Source organism: Meleagris gallopavo, chromosome 1 (genome assembly GCF_905368555.1).
Source record: "Meleagris gallopavo chromosome 1, MGAL_WU_HG_1.1, whole genome shotgun sequence".
Classification (NCBI taxonomy): Eukaryota; Metazoa; Chordata; class Aves; order Galliformes; family Phasianidae; genus Meleagris; species Meleagris gallopavo.
Genome location: NC_139404.1, coordinates 172,240,968 through 172,263,464, shown reverse-complemented (window position 1 = coordinate 172,263,464; position 22,497 = coordinate 172,240,968). Strand labels below are relative to the sequence as shown.

General features: G+C 39.8%; 1 protein-coding gene and 1 long non-coding RNA gene across 4 annotated transcripts; one reads left to right on the top strand and one right to left on the bottom strand.

Moving 5' to 3' along the window:
* The first annotated feature begins 102 nt into the window (after positions 1–102).
* Positions 103–1,942, top strand: LOC109365425 (uncharacterized). The gene is made up of 2 exons (XR_004158641.2): positions 103–992; positions 1,336–1,942. It is a non-coding gene; the product is annotated as an uncharacterized LOC109365425 (long non-coding RNA).
* Positions 131–22,384, bottom strand: LOC146545788 (uncharacterized). 3 transcript variants are annotated; one of them, XM_085216049.1, is made up of 6 exons: positions 22,196–22,384; positions 7,837–9,605; positions 5,127–5,212; positions 4,407–4,452; positions 3,179–3,376; positions 131–188 (listed from the first exon to the last, which is right to left on the bottom strand). In XM_085216049.1, exons 2-5 carry the CDS (start codon positions 9,524–9,526, stop codon positions 3,225–3,227), a joined length of 1,974 nt encoding a protein of 657 aa, XP_085072175.1. In that variant the 5' UTR covers positions 9,527–9,605; positions 22,196–22,384; the 3' UTR covers positions 131–188; positions 3,179–3,224. The 3 variants fall into 3 exon arrangements, with proteins under 3 accessions (XP_085072175.1, XP_085072174.1, XP_085072176.1); XM_085216048.1 differs by lacking the exon at positions 22,196–22,384 and adding an exon at positions 19,933–22,188; XM_085216050.1 differs by lacking the exon at positions 22,196–22,384 and adding an exon at positions 21,307–22,188.
* Positions 22,385–22,497: the final 113 nt, after the last annotated feature.

The following is a 22,497-nucleotide window of genomic DNA, read 5'->3' as shown; positions in this document are numbered from 1 at the left end:
TATATATGTATCTCAATTGTGACTTTTATTATGTGCATAAAGAAGCCGATACTGGTGGAGGAAAAAAAAGATAACTACAGATTCACACCAGAAATTGATACTGGTTACTTTCTTCCAGGTTGCTCCTTACATTTAAAATCCTTGGTTGCAAACTGAAGTCCTTTCACGGTGGAATCAAAGTAAAGTTTCTGTAATAAAAGAAAAAAGATTTTGTTGAAATACCACAATAGCGCAGACTTCAATTGTGGCAAATCTGACCTTTGGACTAAAGAATTCACCTATCTGAGATTTACAAAGCCTGTTTCTCTTTCATACTCAGCTGTTGGCACCTTTTGTAATAACTGAAAAGGAACAGAGAGAAAAGCAGAAAATAGAAAATGCAGGGGAAAAAAAAAAAATCAAAAATGAAAGAAAAATGGAAAAAATAAGAAAATCTGGATGTCAAAATTAGAAATAGCAAGGTCTTAGCAATCACAAAGCTGAAAAAAATAAAAAATAAGGAGATGAGTAACACAGTGGACACTTTTTTTTTTTTTTTTTTTTAAATTTCCTATTTAATTCCCCCCCCTCCCTCCCCCCCGCTCATATCTTTTATTTCCTCTTATTCCCACTGGTACTTATGCTCTCTACTTAAGTAAGTTTTAGCCATGTTTTCCTGGAAAGCTCTATAAAGAGTAGGTGAGGTTTTCTGGTCATAATTCTTGGTGCTGTTTCAAATTCTGGGTGCTAAATATCAAAGGATAGAGATTTTTTTTCCCTTAATTATCCTGTAGCAAAGTAACAACTGGAAGAGTTTGACCCTGGGAGGGTATAGCATCTTCTGTTGCATTACTGGAGAACTGGTTTAATTTGCTTTATATTTTTCAGATCATTTTTCATTCCAGCCTAAAGAGAGAGGAATCATCGAAGCACCAGATTTGCAGCCTTGTTTCTTCCAGTTTTCAGATCTTCTTGAAACTCTTCATTTATTGTGACAACACATGAAGCAGCAGGTACTCACTTAACAACATACTTTAACTGATTTTCTCTGGTATTTAACTGGTATTCTCTTTAGTATTTGCTTCAAGTTAAAAACACAAGAAACACTGAAAAAGGAATTTGTGAGTAGGAACTGGAGATGAGATAATCTTTTTTTGTCAGCTCTTGAGTAGTGTTTAATTTAAGGAAGTGAGAATTAAAACCAAGTTGTAATAGTAGTCAAATTTTTATGATTCCTACTTTTCCACAGTAAGAGGAACAGTGTCACAAATCCATTCTCAATGTTCAGGCATAAATATACTTTTTTCCTTTTATCTACATCTGGGAAACTTGCTCAGACTTCTCTTTCCTGCTCAGCTCCAAGGACATCATTGCTTTTGCCACCATCACACCTGCAACTCCTTAATCTCCTGCATCAAATACAAGATGTTTTAATATCAAGGCCTTTGGAGATAGGATTTCACCCCTCCTGTCACTTCTCATTCATCATCATTGATTTGACCTGGCTGCCAGTCATCTCACACTCACTCTCAGGTGATTCTTTGCTGCCTCATCTCTTGGGCAGAGGCATCCCAGAGAAGTCGAAGCATCAACTCAAGTGCAGAGTTCTGCACACCAAAGCAAGTCTGCACTGTATGCAAAGCAATGTACGGATGACAATTCATTTCAGCCTGATGAGAGTTCAGGCAGATCCCTTTGGCATGTGTGTTGGAGGTGAGCTCACCCAGCTGAATGGCTTCAGTCTAGCTGCAGAAGCACTGCATCCAGCAAGGGGAGACACCAGCAATAGCACGGCCAGGAAAGGAGGACTGATAACATGTCATCAGGAGATTTGTCTCACCCAAACAACAACGCCGTGGCACTGTCCTAGAAGATATGTTCCTGTAGGGAGTTACTGCTATGCCTCAAGCAAAAACATGCCTTTATTTTGTAATAATAAATGCAGATAAATGCTTAAACTACATTTCTATTACTACAATTCTGTTGGCATCTGGCAATGGGAGTTTCTGGTCTAAGAAGAGCTTTTAGGCACTAAAATAATACCCTGTTTTCACTGATCTCAGCATTTTATTATTATTATTATTATTTTTAATCAGGATTTCTTGCCTAATCTCCACAACAAATACTGATGTGATGCCCACGCTGCTCTAAGGAGCTCTCAAAACTACTTTAGATTAACTCTCTGTTTTCTCAGAGGAACACAAACATTGTCCACGCTCATTTCAACAAAAACAGCCTCATGGAACAATACAGAATCATGGTCATCTGACTAATAATTAAATAGCACTTGGCCAATAATGCTTAAAACCATAGAATCATTAAGGTTGGAAAAGACCTCTGAGAACACCAAGTCCAACTGCCAGCCCACCCCACCATGTCCACTGACCACGTCCCTCAGTGCCACATCCTCACAGCTCCTGAACACCTCCCTCGGGAGCTGTGCCACTGCCTCACCACTCCTTCTGAGAAGAAATTCTTCCCAATATCCAACCCGAACAGCATCTGGCACAACTTGAGGCCACTCCTTCTCATTCTACCACTCTTACCTGGGAGAAGGGGCTGATATCTACCTCACCACAACCTCCTTTCAGGCAGTTGTAACGAGTGATAAACTGAACACAGCACTTGAGATGGGGCCCCACCAAGTGCAGAGGAATGATCCCCTCCCTGGTGCCTCTGGCTTCACTATTGCTGATACAAGCCAGGATGTGATTGGGCTTGTTGGCTACCCGGGCACTCTCAAATGTTTACTCTCAACTGCTCAACAAATGAAGAATATAGCACGGAGGTGACATGAATCACCAGCTCACCTCAGTAATTAAGCTGGCAAAAAAAGTGCAGCTGCTAAGCATCCTACACTGCTTTCACTTCACCGGGCAGAATTTAGATTTTGAGAGGGGAAAAAGAGGGGGCTTTAATAGCAAAGTGCTGCCCACTCTTTCCCACTTAGGCTTAAAAACAAAATAAGACCAACAAAAGCTAACAATCCTCCACCTCACAAGAAGAAAAAAAGAGGGAAAAAAAAATCAAAACAAACAAACAAAAGAAATCCAACCTCAATCCTTATCTGAAGAAAACAAAAAGAAGCAAATTGGGTGATGCTTAATACATCTTAACAATTGTAACAACCCGTGTTCTTCAGATATCTGGACAAACCTAAACCAGGAAATAAAACACATTTACAGGTGTGACTGATTACCTTTTCCTTCACGCAGTTTTTTTGTTTTAATTAAGGTGTTCTGTCACTACTGACGGAGGATAGCACCCAGACAGCCACTGCTGGCACAGGTCGTGGTGTTCTCTTCCATCACCCCAGGAGATATTTCTGGAAGCATTTCAGAAGACCCTTCATTCTTGTGGTGACTTTCATTTAGATCTTCAAGGGTAATAACATCAGCTAAAAAAATAAACAAATCATAAACTGCAGCTAAAAATACTTGAAGTTATCTTACATAATTTGTATCATGTCAGAATAGACTGTTTCTAGAACAAGCTTCTATCTCATCAGAATGCTCATGATTTTGCTTCCTAAATGGCCTCACAAATAAGCTAATTATTTTGGGTTTAAATAATATAGATTACACATCTATCAGAGACAACATACATACTTATACATATATATACATATACATACATACATATATATACATATATGTGTGTGTGTGTAAGTTTTACGTATAGATATAAATCCTGCTTTTCTACTTCCTCTCAGCTGACTAAGGACCTTCCTTTTCTTTCTCTTTCTGCTGCCCCATAAACTCTCCAATTTCAGGCAACAAACCCTAACAGCTTCCAGCAAACAACTATTGTATTTTAATCTTGTTGCACAATTTATTCTAAATTACACTAAAGTAATATAGAAATAATGGAACAAAACAATCAATAACCTGATTCTGTAGCTGCACACTGCAGGAATTAATGCGTATAGAATTAATGTGCGTAGAAGTCCTGAGCACCTTGTGGGACCTCGATGCCTCCTGCTGCTTGAGAGCCCAACCTATTGTCAGGCTGACCGTTAAGCTGTAGGTGCTCAGCTTTTCAGAGGAACAATACCTAAAGAAAGGCTTTTTTTTATCTTACATTTCCTTCTGATCTGGAATCAGATAAACTTGAATTAAATATTTGATTAGTGTTATATGGGAAACTAAACTGCAAATAATCTCAGTATGTTAATCAGGAGAAGTGGCAGCAGCTCTGCCATATTACCTACCCAACCAATGGAGGCACACATTTGCCAGGAGGGTTAGAGCTAGATGATCTTAAAGGTCCCTTCAAACCCAAACCACTCTACAATATCTTACTACTTTTGCACAAAGAGAAGTGTTAACACTCTTTTGTGCTGAAAATCTTTGGCATACTTCACTTCAGTATTAACTATGTTCCCTACAAATATTTGATACCAGTTTTGTATCACAAAATACACTCACCAGCCAAGGCACATCTGCTCTGCAACCCATTTGCTTTCTGCTTCTCCTGAAATACATAACAATAGTCCAGAGAAAAAGAGTATGTGACAAGAGATTTTGCTATTCTGGGAGAGAACAAAGTCTGTATTCTATTTTAGATTACTATGTCATTGTATCTACAGGATTTTCCTCATTTGCACTGCTCCTCAAGTAAAATCAAACCTTTACAAAGCAGCAGTGAGAAGTAGAACAAGAATAATTTGTAAGTCACAGTTTCTAATTAGACAAGGAAAGTTAAGTTGCCATCAGTCACTCCATGACCTCTTTGGTCGCAGCAGGAATAGCTGCAAAGTGCTGCAAAGTTGCTGCTGGTTGCAGAGGGCGGCACTTGCTCAGATGATAGGAGAAAACCATGAGGAGGAACATATTAAATACAGTACGTTGTATTTAGTGATCACAGGCCAGGTCAGAAGGATCAAGGAAATTTTTTAAGTTTTGTTAATCCCCCACAGCTACTTTGTTCGTACTTCTGAAGCTGAACTTCCAATATCTGGATCCTCCCATGGCATGAACTGGTTTTGGAAATACCCAGAAGTGTACATAAAGCACCCATCTCCTCATTGTGGATATTAAAAAAGGAGAGTTTATTAGGAAAGAGTAGAACCTTGCTTCGTGAACTGGGTGATTTCTCTTTACACCTGGAATATTGAAAAGCCTTCCGAAATCCCCTAAAATTCGTACCTCCACAGAGGTCTTCCACAGTAAATAGATCATCTTTGAAACTTTCCAGTCAAGAGGAACTATATAATCATCTGGCAACAAGGATTCTGCAGAAGAAAATATTTTTGCAGTTGAGTGTTCGCATCTCTTCACGGCTAAAGTATATCACTGCATTATAATTTTTGCCAATTTCTACATGAGCCAGCAGCAAAGCCAAATCTGACATTTACAGAAGGCCACTGCACGGGAGGGGAGGGAAAAAGATTTGGTTTGTTTTCTTTTTTTACGCAAAGACTTTCGTTTCCCCCACACTCCCCTGAACCACAGCACAAACGAGAACAGAAAGCTCTCAGCCCATAAATTCAAAAAATGCAGTTCTGTAACAGACTCCGCGTTTTAGAACGCGTAATCATAGGAAGCACTGCAATATTATTCAATAAATTACTTTCTAATATGTTTGAACTGCAACAACTCTTCACTCCTCAAGGAGCTGAAAAGAGATTCTTCATAGGAAAGCAGTCTAAAATACATTTTGTGCTTGTAAGAGAAACAGCCAAGCAAGTAAGTCATCTTAATCTTTCATTTATAAATATCCAAGGACAATTACCAAAAATTTTCCCTCCAAAATTACTGAACAAAAATTGTCTGCAATTATCACTCACAGAATCTACTGTCTGATGGAGTGGTTGGCAACCCTGCCTGCAGCATTCTGTAATTCTATGTGTATGCCAATAAACAATAGCCTATCAATACACAGCTGAGCACAAAAAAAGCACAAGAATTTCTGAAGTTGTGAGAAAAACGTGTTTGAATCAGAACACGGCCAGCATTCTGCATGGAGCATTCACACTTTTGAGGAGAAAACAAACCCACAGTAATCACAAGCTGGGGAGAGCAGGGGGGCTTTATATTTCTTAAAGGTTGTTTCCAAAGGAAACTCATCTAGAATATCATATCATAGAATCACAGAACGGCCTGGGTTGAAAAGGACCATAATGACCATCTAGTTTCAACCCCCCTGCTATGTGCAGGGTCACCAACCACTAGACCAGGCTGCCCAGAGCCACATCCAGCCTGGCCTTGAATGCCTCCAGGGATGGGGCATCCACAGCCTCCTTGGGCAACCTGTTCCAGTGCGTCACCACCCTCTGGGTGAAAAACCTCCTCCTAATATCTAACCTAAACCTCCCCTGTCTCCGTTTAAAACCATTTCCCCTTGTCCTATCACCGTCCACCCTCATAAACAGCCGTTCCCCTTCCTGTTTATATGCTCCCTTCAAGTACTGGACAGCCACAATGAGGTCTCCCCAGAGCCTTCTCTTCTCCAAGATAAACAATCTAAACACCCGGAAACTCACTCACAGAAGAATGACATTTGCTGCACCCAACAATTGAGTGCTTTGGGATGCCTGCTCTGTTTGCCATCCCCCTGGCGGATCACTTCTTTCAAGTCATGGCCAACTCCAGTCCCTCCTAGATGCTGGCAATCAAGACCACAGATATTAGCACTTGCCAAGCTTAGATACTCTAGTAGTTGAGACAACTCCAGTTGTTCCTGGCCGTGCTTAACCCTGCACATGATTTTGGTGCCAAACTGAGGTCAGGCAGCACTGCAGGTTCTTTGGGCACACATCAAGGGGCTGCCATCACTGTTCTGGCAGATAACACTGCCATCAGCTTGTATGATAAAACAAAGAATCAGCATGTCTGTTTTGGCATAGAGACAGAACATAAGCTGCTTTTCAGCTATCTTTACGTTTTTCCACGAGGATACATGGTTAAATTCAATTCCACTGAAACAAACAGGTGTACAGGCTCAACAACTCATCTGTGTTTTAAAATCTATTTGTTTGCCAAATCAAACTTACTGTTTTTTTCCCAGGCTAAGCTTAGGCCAAGGAAGTTGCAGACCCTTACACACAGGGGACATGGGTGGCTCTTTCCATCACAGTGTGTTGCAGCGATTCCCAAATATGCCCATTGTTGCTCGCTGCAACTCTATGCGGCCAGCTGGCAGTGGTTTGGAAATCACAGTTGCCACACACAGCTCCCCCGAGCACTGATGGTGCTTCTAAGTCAGTTAATGTGCTAAACTGGAAGTACAAACATAGGACAACTAGAGCTCCAGAAGGCAAACATGGAGGCCACTATGACCCTCAGTCATGTGTGATTAAAAAGAAACTACTGAATATCTGAAAATGCATCCTGTAAGTTTGATATCAAAGTGGAACTTAAATTAGATTCTGGAAAAGTTTTTCAATTGTATCTAACCCACATTAGGATTTATGAATAAACTCACATTAGGCTTATTCCTTTTTCTTTGGTATGAGAAAATGCTACCATCATCAACCAGATTAAAAAAAAAAAAACATGCAGGCTTTATATAAGAGCACCCTTTCTTCCATTTAGTTTTGTAATCAACAAATTAAAGCCTTTCTGAGAATGATGTATTCACATCAAGAGCTTCATGCTTTGGATTTGAAGTTGCTAAGTTACCATCACTACAGAGAATGTGAGGGTGAGGCCAAACCCAGTGGCCCCTTGGAGAGAAAGTAAAGATGCTTTTAGTTTACAAAAAAAAAAAAAAAAGAAAAGAAAAAAAAGAAATTCACCAAAGCAGCAGCAATTCCTTTCAATAGGGTTACTATTTCACTCACTGCTACCTGCAGTCAAAATGAGCATTTAATCACACACACGCATATTTACACAGCAGCAGTAAGAAGAGCATTACCCAGCGGAAGACCTGGAGAACCAAAGAGCTGCACAAGTTGAAAAGCAAATCCTATGGATAAGGGAAGTCCCAGGAAGCTGGTTTTCATATTCACATCTTGTTTAAATGCGGGTGGAGGGGCCGCTGATGGCTCAGGACCATCTGCTTTGTGCACATTTGCAACACACCTTTCCAAGACGCTCAGATCTTCTGCATATTCAGAAACAGCTTGGACAGAAGACAAAATGTCTGGTTGGCTGCTTATGACATCTGAGGAGGTTTGTTCACCGTCACCTTCTTTGTTACCGACTGCCTGATGCTGCCTCGCAGTTTGAGCTCGCTCCTCCTTTGTTCTGGAAATCACACAAACACTACAAGAATACTTTGGCATTGGAGAAGACCTTCCCAAATGAAAATACGAAACAGCTCGTAAAGGGGAATCCACATCAGGAGTGGGCAAGGAATAAGGTGCCTCAGGGCCACTGTACGGTGCAGCACACTCCTGAAACACCAGGTTCTGTTCACGTCCCAGTCCACGGTCCTGGTGCAGAATGCTCTTTTGCTCCACTTCTAATGCACCTTCTGAGGGACCATCACCTTTTAGTGGGACTTCCTCCCCTTCCTCTGTACCACCAGCAATCTCTCTGGGCAGATTAAACTTGGGTGCCAAGTTGACTATTCTTCTGTACCTTTTTCTCTTTGGTGCAACTGGTGCAGAATCATTTCCTAAAGCATTTACTGGCATTGAACAGTGCGTGGAGGTGCTCCTGGGTTCCACAAGTGAACCCACGTGCACTTCACCAGGCAAAGATGCCAACACGCCATTGCTCTGTATATTACCTGCCTTCTCAGTCACCATTTCTTGGTGCTTTTCCTTTACCAATCCCTCACTGGGCTGGGGGCAGTTCAGCTCTGTTGAACTGTTGGCGCACAACTGTTTGGGCTTCCTCACTTTTTTCTGTCTTTGTTCACCTACAAACTTATCCTCAGACCAAGAAGAAGAAAGTTGTGCATCAAAACCCTGCTGTAATTCCTCAGTAGATAAATTAATTGAAAAAAAAGCCCAGGCATTAGAGGAGTTCTCTTCTGTTTTCATTACACTTTTATTGTCTGTGTTACTATCACGCACGTTGTAATGCACTTTGGAATTGTGACAAAGAGACTTTTGTTCTTCTTCACCATTTAAACGTAACTGTTCAACTTCCATGTCAGGTTCACACGTACTTTTAAGTTTTCTTTCTGTGCTGGACAGCAGACTGTTACCTTCACAGTTGCATTCTGCTTCTTGGATACAACTTGCATCATTCTTTACTTTCAAGGTACTGCCCTTAGAAAGATTTTCCCTATGCCTTTGATTCACTCCCTCATCAGCAAACATGTTTTTGGTCGTGCTTCCAGTACAAAGGGGTTTCTTATCTGTTAAAAGTGAGCTGTCACTTTCTACAGGCACTTCATGCGTCAGCACCCCATTGGGTACAGCTGAGATCTCTGTGACAGGAGAGCTTACAGCTTCTGTCCCACTTTCCTTATCACCATTCGGCTGCTCCTCACAACCTCCCATTGGATCCTCAGGACCTTCCCCAGATGCACACAAGGACTTTCTGTTTTCCTCTTCTGAGTCATCCCCCTCACTTTCAGATGTTTCTTGGTTGTCTGGAATGAGATGAGCCACTCCACCTACATTCTGCTTTGTGATTTCTGCCATCTTCATTTTTTTGTTTCTTTTTCGCTTTTTCCTTTGCTTCACTTTTGCCAAGGGATGCCCGTGGTTTTTCTTTAAAATTCTCTCCCTGTGTGAAAAATAACAATAAAAAGAGTTTAAAAACCAACATATACGTAAATATACTACAAATTATTCATTATATAAATGAACATACTTGTGGTGTTCCATTTCAAGGGCATTTACCATTAATGATGGTCAAACACAGACCATCTGCTTTTAAAAACAGACAGAACCTCAGACAAGAACTTCTATTGATTAAATACAAGTGTAGACCTTACAATTCAGAACAATCTTGAACATCTGACATAAAAATAAATACAGTTGCAGTCTCATTAACTTAATTTTACTAAAAGTATCAAAAATCACTGCAATCCTGTTTCTGGATATCCTTCTAAATTCTTTTTAATAATAGATACTAAATGCATTAATAATAGATGCTAAAGAAGTTGAAGAGTTTCCGCTATTCTGAAATTCCTGAAACGTCCTGCTGAGCAGAGGGGTACCAAGTAAGAAAATGTCATCCATTAGGATTAAATAGACTACACTTAGATTAGATGAACTTAAACCTGTACTAACCAAAAGCTTGAATAATGCAAAGGCAGAGGGACTACAGCAACACTCTGATGCTGCTGTTTGGAGAAAAAAAAATATTTCAGATTCTCTTTGCAATGAAATAATACACTACAGTCAAGTTAACTCAGCTGTACGCAGTGATTTAAAGTGAATTTTGCCTGCATTTCTCAACAAATTCAATAGATAGCAGCCCTAGCAATGAATTCTCTGAAATTGTGGTGTTAGTTAACCCTGAAATGAACATGAGTAAGAAAAACCTTCTGGGCTACAGTGCAGCCACAGCATTACTAAACCAGAACAGGAGCCAAAGGCCCCAGTGCCTTCATATGGCTGCAATGAGTGCCATGGATCACAGAGAAGACCTTGTGGGAAAGCACACACATCTAATTGCCCTGAAGTGGCACCCACATCTGGAAGCATCCTCCTAGGAAATCAGATTTCCTTCTAATGTTGGTATTTGAGCCTACGTGGTGCTCCTCTCAGTAATGAAATCTGACTTCCTCTTGCACAAATGGGTACATTTTCAATATAAGGCACTGTGCTTTGATTGCAGGTGCCTGTACTGCAGGTACATATTAGCCAAGATGAATTCCACTTGGCATTCTGCTCACACTGCACTCCCTACACTGAAACAATACTTCCTCTCACCCCAAAGAGAGGCAGACTGCCTGGAAAAAAGAAAAGTAGTTTTAGGACTGACTAGATTTCCTTTAGCTATTGCAGAATGAAATTGCAGAAAAGTAAAATGTCTACATCAGTAATTAAAGAGGGTTTTGTTTGTTTGTTAGCTGTAACCCAGATTTGTCTGTATACTTATCACAGAATGCACCTTAAATCCTGACTCTAACATTCCTCCTTTTGAAAAGGAGCTTTAGGAAGTGATTTTAGAAGTTCTCTGAGGTTTTCAAGATAATAGTGCCCCTCACAAACAGGGTACAAAAGAGCATTCTATTTGTGCTTGCTTTGAATGGAGCACGGAAATAAAACAGCAGATGTGTGCATCAGTTCCATAGAGAATCTGGTATTTTATCTTTGTGCTGTCATTGACAGCTCTGCAGAAACAACCAGCAGATTGGCAGCGTCAGCACCTAGCACAGGAAGGCTGAAATCCAGCAGCAAAGGATCAGACTCCTCCAGCCTCATCATTGCAGTAGCTGTGCCTGCTCACCATCCACCTCCCCCAGATGTGGGTTTGTGCTGCTGCCCACGGGTGGGAACCTCAGATTCCAGCACATTTCTGCTGCCCAACTCCTTCTTTACCTGGCCGTCCTTTCAGGATAATCCTGACAGAAACTTTCTTGGGGTGGGATGGCAGGCTAAGAGATACTGAAGAACTCAGCAAAGCAAAGTCTGAGGCCAGCACATTTATTTCCTCTCCTCACCATTAATTCAGATTCAAGAAGCAAAAACATACTGGAAAGGATTCACTTCAGAATGCAAGAAGAGCAGAAACACACCCCCAAATAACAAGGAAAGAACAGTGGATAACTCAGAGAAACCAGCAGCTGTTACTGCACTGGAACTGGTGCATGTCATAATAGTGATGGTAGCAAATGTTGGTCCAGGTGGATGATTTTGTGCACCTGGAATTATCACTTCATAGTGAGAACCAACAGTTCATATTAAATACAACCACGCCATTTCTCTACTTTGGAAGAGAGATTTTAAATCAGTTCAGTGAAATTAGTTTTTTAAGGGTTTGGATTTCCTTTGGAAAGGACTGAAGCAAAAAGGGATGTGACAGACTACTGAAGACACAGTAATTAATTTCATTATTCTTCACTCTTCTCAGCCAGCTAGTCCTAACAAAACACTACCTCTGACAAACACTGTAATGCACTGTGATGCCACAGCTGAGATTTCCCTGTGTGGGATATATCCAATATCATGTTATGGTTGTTTTTTTTTTTTCATGTAATAAAGTGAATTGTCTACTAACTGACTTAAGTTTTAACCCAGTTCCTCCTCTTTTAGCCCACCTATGTGCTTTTTGGAAGAGTTTTCCCCCTCATAAAACCACATGGCACATAGAGAAAGTTTGAGAACCAGCATGGAGATAGATTTCCTCCTTGACAGGGGCATTTGCTAGCAAGTTGTTTTAAAGCACACAAAACACACTCAAGTTGGAAGAAAAACGTTGCAGGTTCAGTTGTTATTTATATTTTGCCACGTATTATTAATTTTAAAGACACACAACTGTTTAGTAATAAAGACCTTAACAATGTAGTATTTTTGTTAGAAGAGGAATTCACTGTCTATAATGACATTTTGAAATTTCTCATCCTGCCACTTAGGCAATATCAAAAGCTTTTTCCCTTAACTCTGTTACCCATGACCTCAAGGTTTAACCCAATGCTCAAAACAGCACCTCCAGCTTGAGAGGCAGAACTCAGAGCCTTCACTGGAGAAACAGCATTTTCATCAGAGCTGAGGCAGAACACGCAAAGAAAACAACCTATGGAAGGTAGCAATATATATATATTTTTTTTTTTAACTGGAAAATGACAAAAAGAGGGAAAAAAATAGCAGATATTTTAATGAAAGTTTATTTTAACTTCAGCTCTACCACACATTTAAATTGATGTCTCCTTGATGTCAAAACATGTCTACAGTAATTACTGTAATGGAAATACAGAGGAACTGATAAATTAAAAAAAGTGATTCTGTATGACATTTAGCAATGAGCTACACACTCTGAGAAAATTATCATTAATTTCCAAAGTCTCCATAAGGAGTGAACTTTCAATGAGAGCTGCTTATATTAAGAGGTAATTGCCAGGATACGGTTTGCCTTCCCTTCCTGGTAAGTCCATGTACATGATTGAATGAACACATTCTTCCTCATGACCCAACATGACTGCAGCAAGATGCAGAAATAGTGGCTGTAACTCTGGAATAACAACAACAAAAACCACAGACCAGCCTCTCTTATTGCATATTTTGCCTTTCATTCTTAAATGACTGCTGAAGATGCAGTTCCTCAAAACCAAATGGAACAGTGGTATTAGGTAATGAAGCAACAAGGAAAAACCGTATGCAAAATTTGAGCCTAATACCCTAAAAAACAAACAAACAAAAACAAAAACCCTGCTCAGCAGCACAGGGCTTCCTGAAAGGTGAAATTCCATCAGATGCTGAGCATCCAACTTTAGCAGTTCCAGTACCCATCTCTCGCTGGTTCTCTAGCAATCCGTCACAGGTGGATTGAGCTGCTTAAACCAGCATGGAAAAGCAAGCAAAACCCTTTTTTTTTTTTTTTTTGTTGAGCCAATTCAAGACTCCAAAACAGGAAGAAAAATGTGTGTGTAGCTGAGAGAAAGGAAGTGGTGAGAGCAAGGTAACTCCTTTCAGAAGCAGAAAGTTGGGATAGAAATTCACCATATACAATTCATAAGAAATGCTTACACATTGCAATGCTGTAAATTAATGCTTCTCATCCCAAACCAATAAAAATCCTACTAACTGGGTTCAACTTAAAGTAACTCTGAGCATAGCAGAGGGTTGGAACTAGATGGTCTTTAAGGTCCCTTCCAAGCTAAGCTATTCTATGGTTCTATTACTCTTCATTTCCCAACAGCAGTGAGAATGAAACATACATCCTCATGAAATACACTATTCTGTCACAGTGCTCAAAGAGTTACTCCAGTTTTGACCATTCTACGGGACTGCTGTTTATATGGTTGCATGCACTATATAACCGGGCATCACATTTCTGGTCCAGACACAGGAGACAATGATCCAAAGAGAGCACAGAGAACAGCACACAACAGGTTTGATCACAGCATGCCTTTAGAAGCTGTTCATTTAATCAAATATGCATGCAAGTTTACTACTTCACGTTGAAGTAAAACACGTAAAGAAATAAACAACAACCAACTGAAACCCATCAAAAACTCCACCTACCTTAAGTGCTAGTCACAGCAATTCAGCTCTCATATGACGGTCCATTCACTCCACCATTTTGGGTGTAGTGATCATACTGATCGCTTTCCTACCTGCTTGATGAAAGTTGTGCCTGTCTTCTGACAGGAAAAGCTCTTTTCCTTCTCCTCTTCTGGCTATTTCTTCATGGAACGTGTTGAACAACCTGAAATCCGCCCTGAATGCACTGATTGGTACATTCACGTGCACACACACACCCTGAGAGCATTTCTGCCCAGTATCAAGTATCTACTTCCCGAACAAGTGAAACAGCCACTCTCAACATCACTTAGGTGCCACAAAAATCTCACCAGACATCTCAAAATACTAACCAGAATGTAAAACAATAGAGAATTATCACTCTTCTTATTCACAAAGACTCAAATAATCAATTTCCACTTAAGCTCCCTCTGGGAAAATTCCATATCGATGCAGCTGCCAACACTACCAACTGGAAATACAACAGGAACCATGTTCTCAAGTCCGATAATACTTCTAAGATAAGTTTTATTTCTTGTATGATAACAGCTTAACTGTGAAGACAACCTGTTCGAAATGAATCCAGGCTAGACAACAAATACGCTATTTTGAAAACCTGTTTGAAGACACATGAACTGTAGTCAAATGTGTACTAGTTAAAGTTCAGTGCAATCTGCTTTGCAGCACTCCTTCCTAATTTGCTATTGACATGAAGACGTTTCTGTATGAGGCTTTTAGGAACGCTTTCTAAAACAGGATGGAAAAATCCCACTTTCCCTGACAATGAGCTGCTTTGTATAACATTTCTGAACAAACTATCACTAAATATACATATCTGGATACAAAGCAATCAGTTCTGATTAAATCCTAAGCACTGTCAGCAACAGTGGAGCACATTTCACTCACCACATCCTAAAGCTGGCAACCCAGGCTGGAAACCACCAGCTGAAGCAGAGACTACTCGAAGTAAATAAAGAAAACCCAAAATTTCTTACCAGAGAATAGAGAAATATGTATGGTGATGTATCACTATCACATTTGAATACAAAGGTAACAACCACCAAAACCAGAATTTAGTCATAAGCAAACACAACAAAAAGGTGTTAAAGCCAAAACTAGATTTTTACAGAGTAAAGTGTAGCTGTTCTTTATCAGGGCATGATCACACCCAAACTGAATGTAAAATGAAGTCTGACGTAAGACAATGAAAATCAAACTGATGAGAATCATGAGTAGGGGCATAAGAATCATAGAATGGTGTGGGTTGAAAAGGACCACAAAGATCATCTAGTTCCAACCCCCCTGCTATGTGCAGGGTCACCAACCACCAGACCAGGTTGCCCAGAGCCACATCCAGCCTGGCCTTGAATGCCTCCAGGGATGGGGCATCCACAACCTCCTTGGGCAACCTGTGCATCACCAGCCTCTGTGTGAAAAACTTCCTCCTAATATCTAACCTAAACCTCCCCTGCCTTAGTTTAAAACCATTCCCCCTAATAATAAGAAAGCAACAGAGGTGCAATGAGAGCAGAACGGATCGCTTGGAGGTATGTAACAAGGTGTTTTCTGCTAGAAACTTCCAGTGAAGGAAAACAGATTTTAGCTGTATTCAAAACAGTTTCAATCAACAAAACTGTAGGTAATTAAATACCTCTCAGCTTTGGAATCAGCATCAGTTTGAGCTGCAGCATAAAAGAAAGAGAGAATAAGGCACAGAATCCTAGAAGATCCAAGAGTGCCTGACCACTCTCTGAGATTATAGGGCTCTGCACACAAGTTGATACTTCGGGAAAGAAAAGTGAAGGAGGAGAAGGCTCCAGAACTGTAAAGAAAACTGTAGTAACTGAACAGAGACAAGTCATGCCAAAACAGTGACAGTAAGACACAGTTTGGGAGGAAAAAAAAAAAAAAAAAAAAAAAAAAAAAAGGGAGGAGGTAAGATGAAAGGGGAAAAATAGTAACCATAACAGTATCAGCTGAAATCCACCTCAGATGATAATGCTAAAATTCAATTAGGTATAACTACACACAGTGATGCTACTAAGAACAGCTGTTGTAATCATTAGGCTTCGTAAGTGCATCTCTTAAGTGGTGCAAAACATTGGGAGCTATGCAGTATTCAATTATGCGCGTTCTCAGGAAAATAATACATTTCTTTATTTGTACAAATCTCAGTGTTTTGTCATCCTTGTACCCAATTTTCACTTGCTATTACTGTCTACTACTATTTGTCCTGTGTAGTATTGTCTAATTTCCCTTTCAAACTTCTTTCACCCAAAGGTCTAGGGATACACAAGGAACACTGCCTTTTCTAAAACAATATGTTATAATTCCTAGAGTGCTAGGGATAAACATATGCAGGAAGCTATGTCCTCCAGTTCTGCAATGTTCTAAATGTCAGGAGAAGTTTGTCCTTGGACAGAAACTGAAAACGACATAGGCGTAAGCTAATAACTACATCACCCCAAAAGTAATGTAGCCTCATTTATTTCCACACAACAAAAGATACCAAGAACATGATAATACTATTTGATAGAGCAAATTCTCAGCTACAAATCACTCTTTTTCAACATCTCCCCCTGTACTCAGCTCTGGTGAGGCCACACCTCGAGTACTGTGTTCAGTTTTGTGCTTCTCACTACAAAAAAAGACATTGAGGCCCTGGAACGTGTCCAGAGAAGGGCAACGAAACTGGTGAGGGGTCTGGAGCACAAGTCTTATGAGGAGCAGCTGAGGGAGCTGGGATTGTTTAGTCTGGAGAAGAGGAGGCTCAGGGGAGACCTCACTGCACTCTACAGCTTCCAGAAGGGAGGTTGTGGTGAGGAGGGGTTTGGCCTCTTCTCCCAGGCAACAAACAAGATGCAAGGAAATGGCCAGAAGCTGTACCAGAGGAGGTTTAGGTTAGACACGAGGAAGAACTTTTTCTCTCAGAGAGTGGTCAGGCACTGGAATGGCTGCCCAGGGAGGTGGTGGAGTCGCATCCCTGGCAGTGTTCAAGAGGCGTCTGGATGAGGAGCTGCGAGATATGGTTTAGTGCTTGTGGTAGCAATGGTAATGGGAGGATAGTTGGACTAGATGATCCTGTAGGTCCTTTCCAACCTTGTGATTCTATGATAATTACCACTATTAACTCTGCATTTTTGCCAGCAGTGAAAAAGAAAAAAACAAACACACTTGTAAAAACCTGCACCAATGGAGGTGACACACTGTCACTGCTGTCATTGCTGAAACGCAGCACCCACTGCCTCACTGTGCTCACATCCACTGTTTGGTCTCCAGAGACGTCTATGCCTAAAGCAGTCAGTGGGTGCCATTTTTTCCTCATGAAGGAATTCAATGCCACACCTTTGCTTCATCTGCATTTCTATGTCAGATGCCATTTTGTTAGACTGCGCCCCTGCTGCCATTTGCCACACAACAACAAAATGTAACAATATTGGTGGGAAGGCTCATCCTCTACTGCCATACCACCACCAAGGCAGCTGGTGTTGAGCAGTATTCTCTGATAGATACGAGATAAATAGCTCTTTTGATAAGTAATTTATGCCAGAAATAGCCTCTGGAGATCACAGGGTCCATCATCTGCTCAAAGCAACACCAACTTAGATCTAGTTGCTCAGTGCCTTGCTCAGACAAGTTTGGAATGCTTCAAGAACGGAAATTACACAGCCTCTAGGGAACCTCTGCCACCGTCTGACCAACATCATGCGAGTTTTTTGTTTTTTAATTTTCCCATAAGATCTAACCAGAATTTCCCATGCTGTAACTTCTATCTGTTGCTTCACATCCGATAAGAGCCTGGCTCCATCCTCACAGCCTCCCATTAGGACGTTGAAGCCCACACCAAGCTGTCTTAGTGCCAGCATCCTCTTCTTCAAGCTGAACGACCCCACTCCTCAGGCCCTCCTTGTGCACCATGCTCCAAGTTCAAAGCACACTGGTGGCCCTGTGCTCTACTCACTGCTGTGTCACATCTTACTCATAGCAAGGATCTCAAAGCTGCACATCCTCAACATGAGCACCACAAAATAACAGTTAAAAATCAACTCATTTAATCTCTTTACAACTCACTTCCCTACAGAACAGTTATACTATAATCAGTTATCTACTCACAACAAAGCCTTTCCTCAAGAATCCAGGACAAAAAGAGACAGCACGATGAACATAACTTCAGTATTCATTATTAGAAACAGGAACTCAGTCTAGACTGCTGGAACCAAACAAAAATACAGAATGGAACCCAATGCTCCAGCTGTGTTTTCTATATACACATATGTAGAATGCTATTTATAGTTCCATATATAAGGCTACATAGCCGTAAGCACAGTCCTGTAACTGAAAGTTTCATGAAGTGAAAAAGTTTTGATATTTTCTCAGGCATACCCCACTGAACATTTGGAGTATGTATCAAACAGTTACATCTACGGTCTGCAAATGAAGCTCAAATACTCATGCCTGTCTGGCTTCAGATCCAATGTCTACGCTTCAGTTTTCATGAACCTTGAAAAGCAATGTATTCATCTCACAAGCAGAGTAAAACTGCAAGAAAAAAAGTTCAGTGGGGGGGAAATAAGATAACCCAATCCACTCCAAAGCATGGCCATGAACCATTGGAAAGTCCATAGTACAAGCAGTGTGGGAAAAGAGGCTTGGTACACTGTAAGGATGGGAGGTAACATCTTTAAGTTGCTCCAGGGGAGGGTCAGGCTGGATATAAGGAATAACTTCTTCTTAGTGTGATGAGCTGTTGGAACAGGCTGCCCAGGGAGATGAGGGAGTCACCATCCCAGGAGGTGCTCAAGAAAAGGGCAGATGTGACAAAGATGCAAAAAAATATTTAACACCACTGAAAAGGCTGCAAGTAGGGCTGAAAAAGTTACTTCATAGTTACAATACATCCTGACTTAGCAGAACTTGGCAGTTACAGCACTATGAAGCAGTAATGTACACATTACAAGGTCAAGGATCGCCTACCTGAGAAAGGAGCAGCTCTCAATGGGAAAATAACTCTATCATCTAAAAGGAAATGCAAAGACTCGTTCCAGATGCCATACTTCTCAATACTTTTATTATTCTTGATCAATCTGTCACAGCCTAACCAAAGCCAAGGACATCACTTACTGCTTTTCTGTTGCCACAAAAATAAAAATGTAAATGATCTGACCCTGATAAACTCTTATAATATACTGCTTTATCTTCTACACACCTTAAAACAGCTATGTTATCCATACAGAATCATAGAACAGCTCAGATTGTAAAAGACCTTAAAGATGCTTGAGTCCAACCACAACCTAACCATCCTACCCTAACTCTAACAACCCTCTGCTAACTCATGTCCATGAGCACCACATCCAAACGGTTTTTAAACACACCCAGGGATGGTGACTCAACCACCTCCCTGGGCAGCCTATTCCACTGCTTAACAACCCTTTCTGTAAAGAAGTGTTTCCTGATATCCAACCTAAACTTATCCTGGCACAACTTGAGACCATTTCCCCTCGTCCTGTCACCAGCAAGAAGAGACCAGCCCCACTCTCACTGTAAGCACCTTAAGCCCATATTTTTCTGTGAACTGAATATAAGCCGATTTACAACTATCCAAGCTAGTTAGCTTACTCAGAGAAAAATATAAACCCTAAATTGATGCATCAGCAGATTCTCATTTAGGAAATAAAATAGAGCTTAAATCTAACAAAGATTATGGTACTTCAGCAAAGCCATACAGCCCTTGCTTTTGTTTTGGAAGGATGAGAAGATGAAATAATGGTGAAAAAAATAATGAAAAATGTCACTGAAGAAACATTGAGGAGAAGTAGTCTCACATATCCAACCTATACAAAACATCTGAACTTTTAAATTGAACATTTGATTTCAATTTTATGAACTGCATTTCAACACTATGTTGTCTCATTGCTTCTTACCAGGAGTTGCAATACAGGTCTCTTTTCTTTTGTATGGAAACCCCTCAATTCTCAACAGACATCTGATGATGAACCAGCAAGAGTGAAAGACTTTCCTCCAATTAACTTGATTGCTGGAAGGAGGCAGGAGTTCAAATGACATGTATCACATAGACAAATGCGAAATGATGAAAATATTTCTTTTTGCAGCTCATTGAAAATGAATTATATTGGTCAGCTCAAAAAAAAGAAAGTACTGATACAGTCTAAATGACATCAGGAAAGAGAAAACAATCAAAGAAAAATGAGTTAGACAGAGCCCAATCTTCTGTTATCTACTATAGAGCAATAACAAAATCTACCAGCTCTGTAGAACGCTTCAGGAGACAAAACACAAAAGACAAAACCCTGGCTTTCATCTTTACAGGAAAAAACAACAACAACAAAACAAACTTAAAGTATCCAGCACAGCAAAATAGACTAGAATGAACCTAAAGGGGCACAGCCACCAGAACAGAAGACAGAATTCTTAATAGGACACCACGTAACATCATATAAAAAAAAAAAAAACCCAAACCTGCTGTTACATTAGGTCTGATGTTTATTATTATTTTTATAAATGAAAAAGTAACATCAAATCATCTGTCAAAGCTTTTAGTACTTCAGGAAATCAAGATACAGCACTTTAGATCAAGCAGTAAAACCAGAACTTTTTTGCCCCTTTATTAACAACACATCAGCTACCTGCTAACAAAATATGCATGTTTCGCTGATTGAAATGTCATCATTAGGAAAGTAGATCTTAAAACTACAGCTAAGCATCTGAACTCTTCTGTTTAAATTTACTTACCAAACACTTCACTAGTGTGAAATATGCAGCAGATACTTAGAACCTGCATTTGCTATGCTAACATTCTACCTACTATTTCTGTCACTATTTCATCAAACACTGTGAACTAGCAGTTCACTAGAAATCAAAACCAAAAAAAAACAATAGCAACGCACCTGCGATGTCTGACAAATCAATAGGTGTACTGCATAAACACTATGCTGGATAATAAAAATAATTAGATTTCACGTTCAATGGAACTGAGTTTTAATTGAAAAGAGTCCTTACATTTCTTGTACGTACTTCTTGGCAAAATAAGACATGTTCCTCACTTGCGAGTGAGCAGGAGAAACTCAACACCTGCAACCCATGTATTTCATACCCTCATTTTTATTCCCATATTTATACCATAGTATCATATGCCATCAGTGAGAAGAAAGCAACTTCTGTCTCAGATGCATGCATTTCTAATTAGTAGCTTAAACCACAAATGTGATATCCTCACAAAACGTGAACATACTGGAAAACAACAGTTGTGTTTTTACCTGTTATGTCACTGTACTTACCTTGGAATACAGCATTACAGATTAAGCAGTTTCCAATAACTCTTTGATTCTGTGACAAGTTGCAAAGCATTCTGTTCTTGTTATGTGTCTTTTGCAAACAGCAAGCCTACGTTGATCAACACGCCTCTGCATGTCAGAACTACTCCCCATCCACCAACAATTTATTAAAACAATAAAACACGGAAATGCTCCATCCTTTTAAAGCAGTAAAAATTCATGTCTACTTAAATCCAAACTTTCAGTTAGAGAGAACTTAAGTGTCAACTAAATACTGCTTTTAAAAAAAGCCCATTTCCTTTAAAAACTGAAGATGTTTACCTTTTTTTTTTTTTTTTTTTTTTTTTTTACAGTACTTTTCTACTGATTACTTTTTGGTAATATCTCAGCACGCTCTGTGAACAGTACATTACTTCATCCCTTTATTATGGTTTAAGGTACTATAGATCACGTGAGTAAATTAGATGAGTCTATCTCAAAAAAAATTAAACTCCTTCTAATTTGAAGTGTACTTTTATAATGAAATATAAAAACATGTAGATAATTAAAGCATTATGGATCATTGACAATAATTTCCACAATTCTCTTGAGACAAGAAAAAAGTGACCATGGAAATTAAGATATAGTAACACAATTGGTATAAATATTATATAACAAGGGAGAGCTTTTTTTAAAAAAAAAAGTATACACAGTTGAATATATTAAGAATCCATGCACTACTTGCATTATTTTTCAAATCATTAAAACAATTATTTAAATGTGAAATGCACACCAACTCCTACAGTTTATCAAATCCCTTAGAAAAATATTATTCTTGACATGGGTTAAATTGTACAAATGTAGACTTGCACAGTAGTTGTGAAAAACCACAGAAAGATACTTCATTACATACCTGGATTTTCAGGTTTTGTTACTCAGACTTTAAAGATAAAGCACCTTTTAGGGCATCTATGACAAACTGTCTATAAATAAAAAATGAAAATCATGCTGGCTTCACAATTTTCAAAATTCTGATGACTATTACATTGTAATAAAAACAAAATAGAAAAAAGAATTGTTTGAGCTAGGTTCTCATACTCTTCACAATCCTTCCTCTTCAAGATCTACTCATTCAGTGTTTTAGAAAATCAAACAGTCAGACCTGAAGAGTTGTTGTTTCAGCCAACAGGTTAGTAGCAGTGCTCATCTGCATAA

What these genes read in the sequence shown, in the direction of transcription:
- LOC146545788 (XM_085216049.1), bottom strand. Translation starts at nt 9,526, where the DNA reads ATGAAGATGGCAGAAATCACAAAGCAGAATGTAGGTGGAGTGGCTCAT. An exon ending in TTCTCCAGGTCTTCCGCTGG is followed by an intron (nt 5,213 to 7,836) that starts GTAATGCTCTTC and finishes TTTCTTCTGCAG; the next exon opens with AATCCTTGTTGCCAGATGAT. An exon ending in GAGCAGATGTGCCTTGGCTG is followed by an intron (nt 3,377 to 4,406) that starts GTGAGTGTATTT and finishes TTATTTTTTTAG; the next exon opens with CTGATGTTATTACCCTTGAA.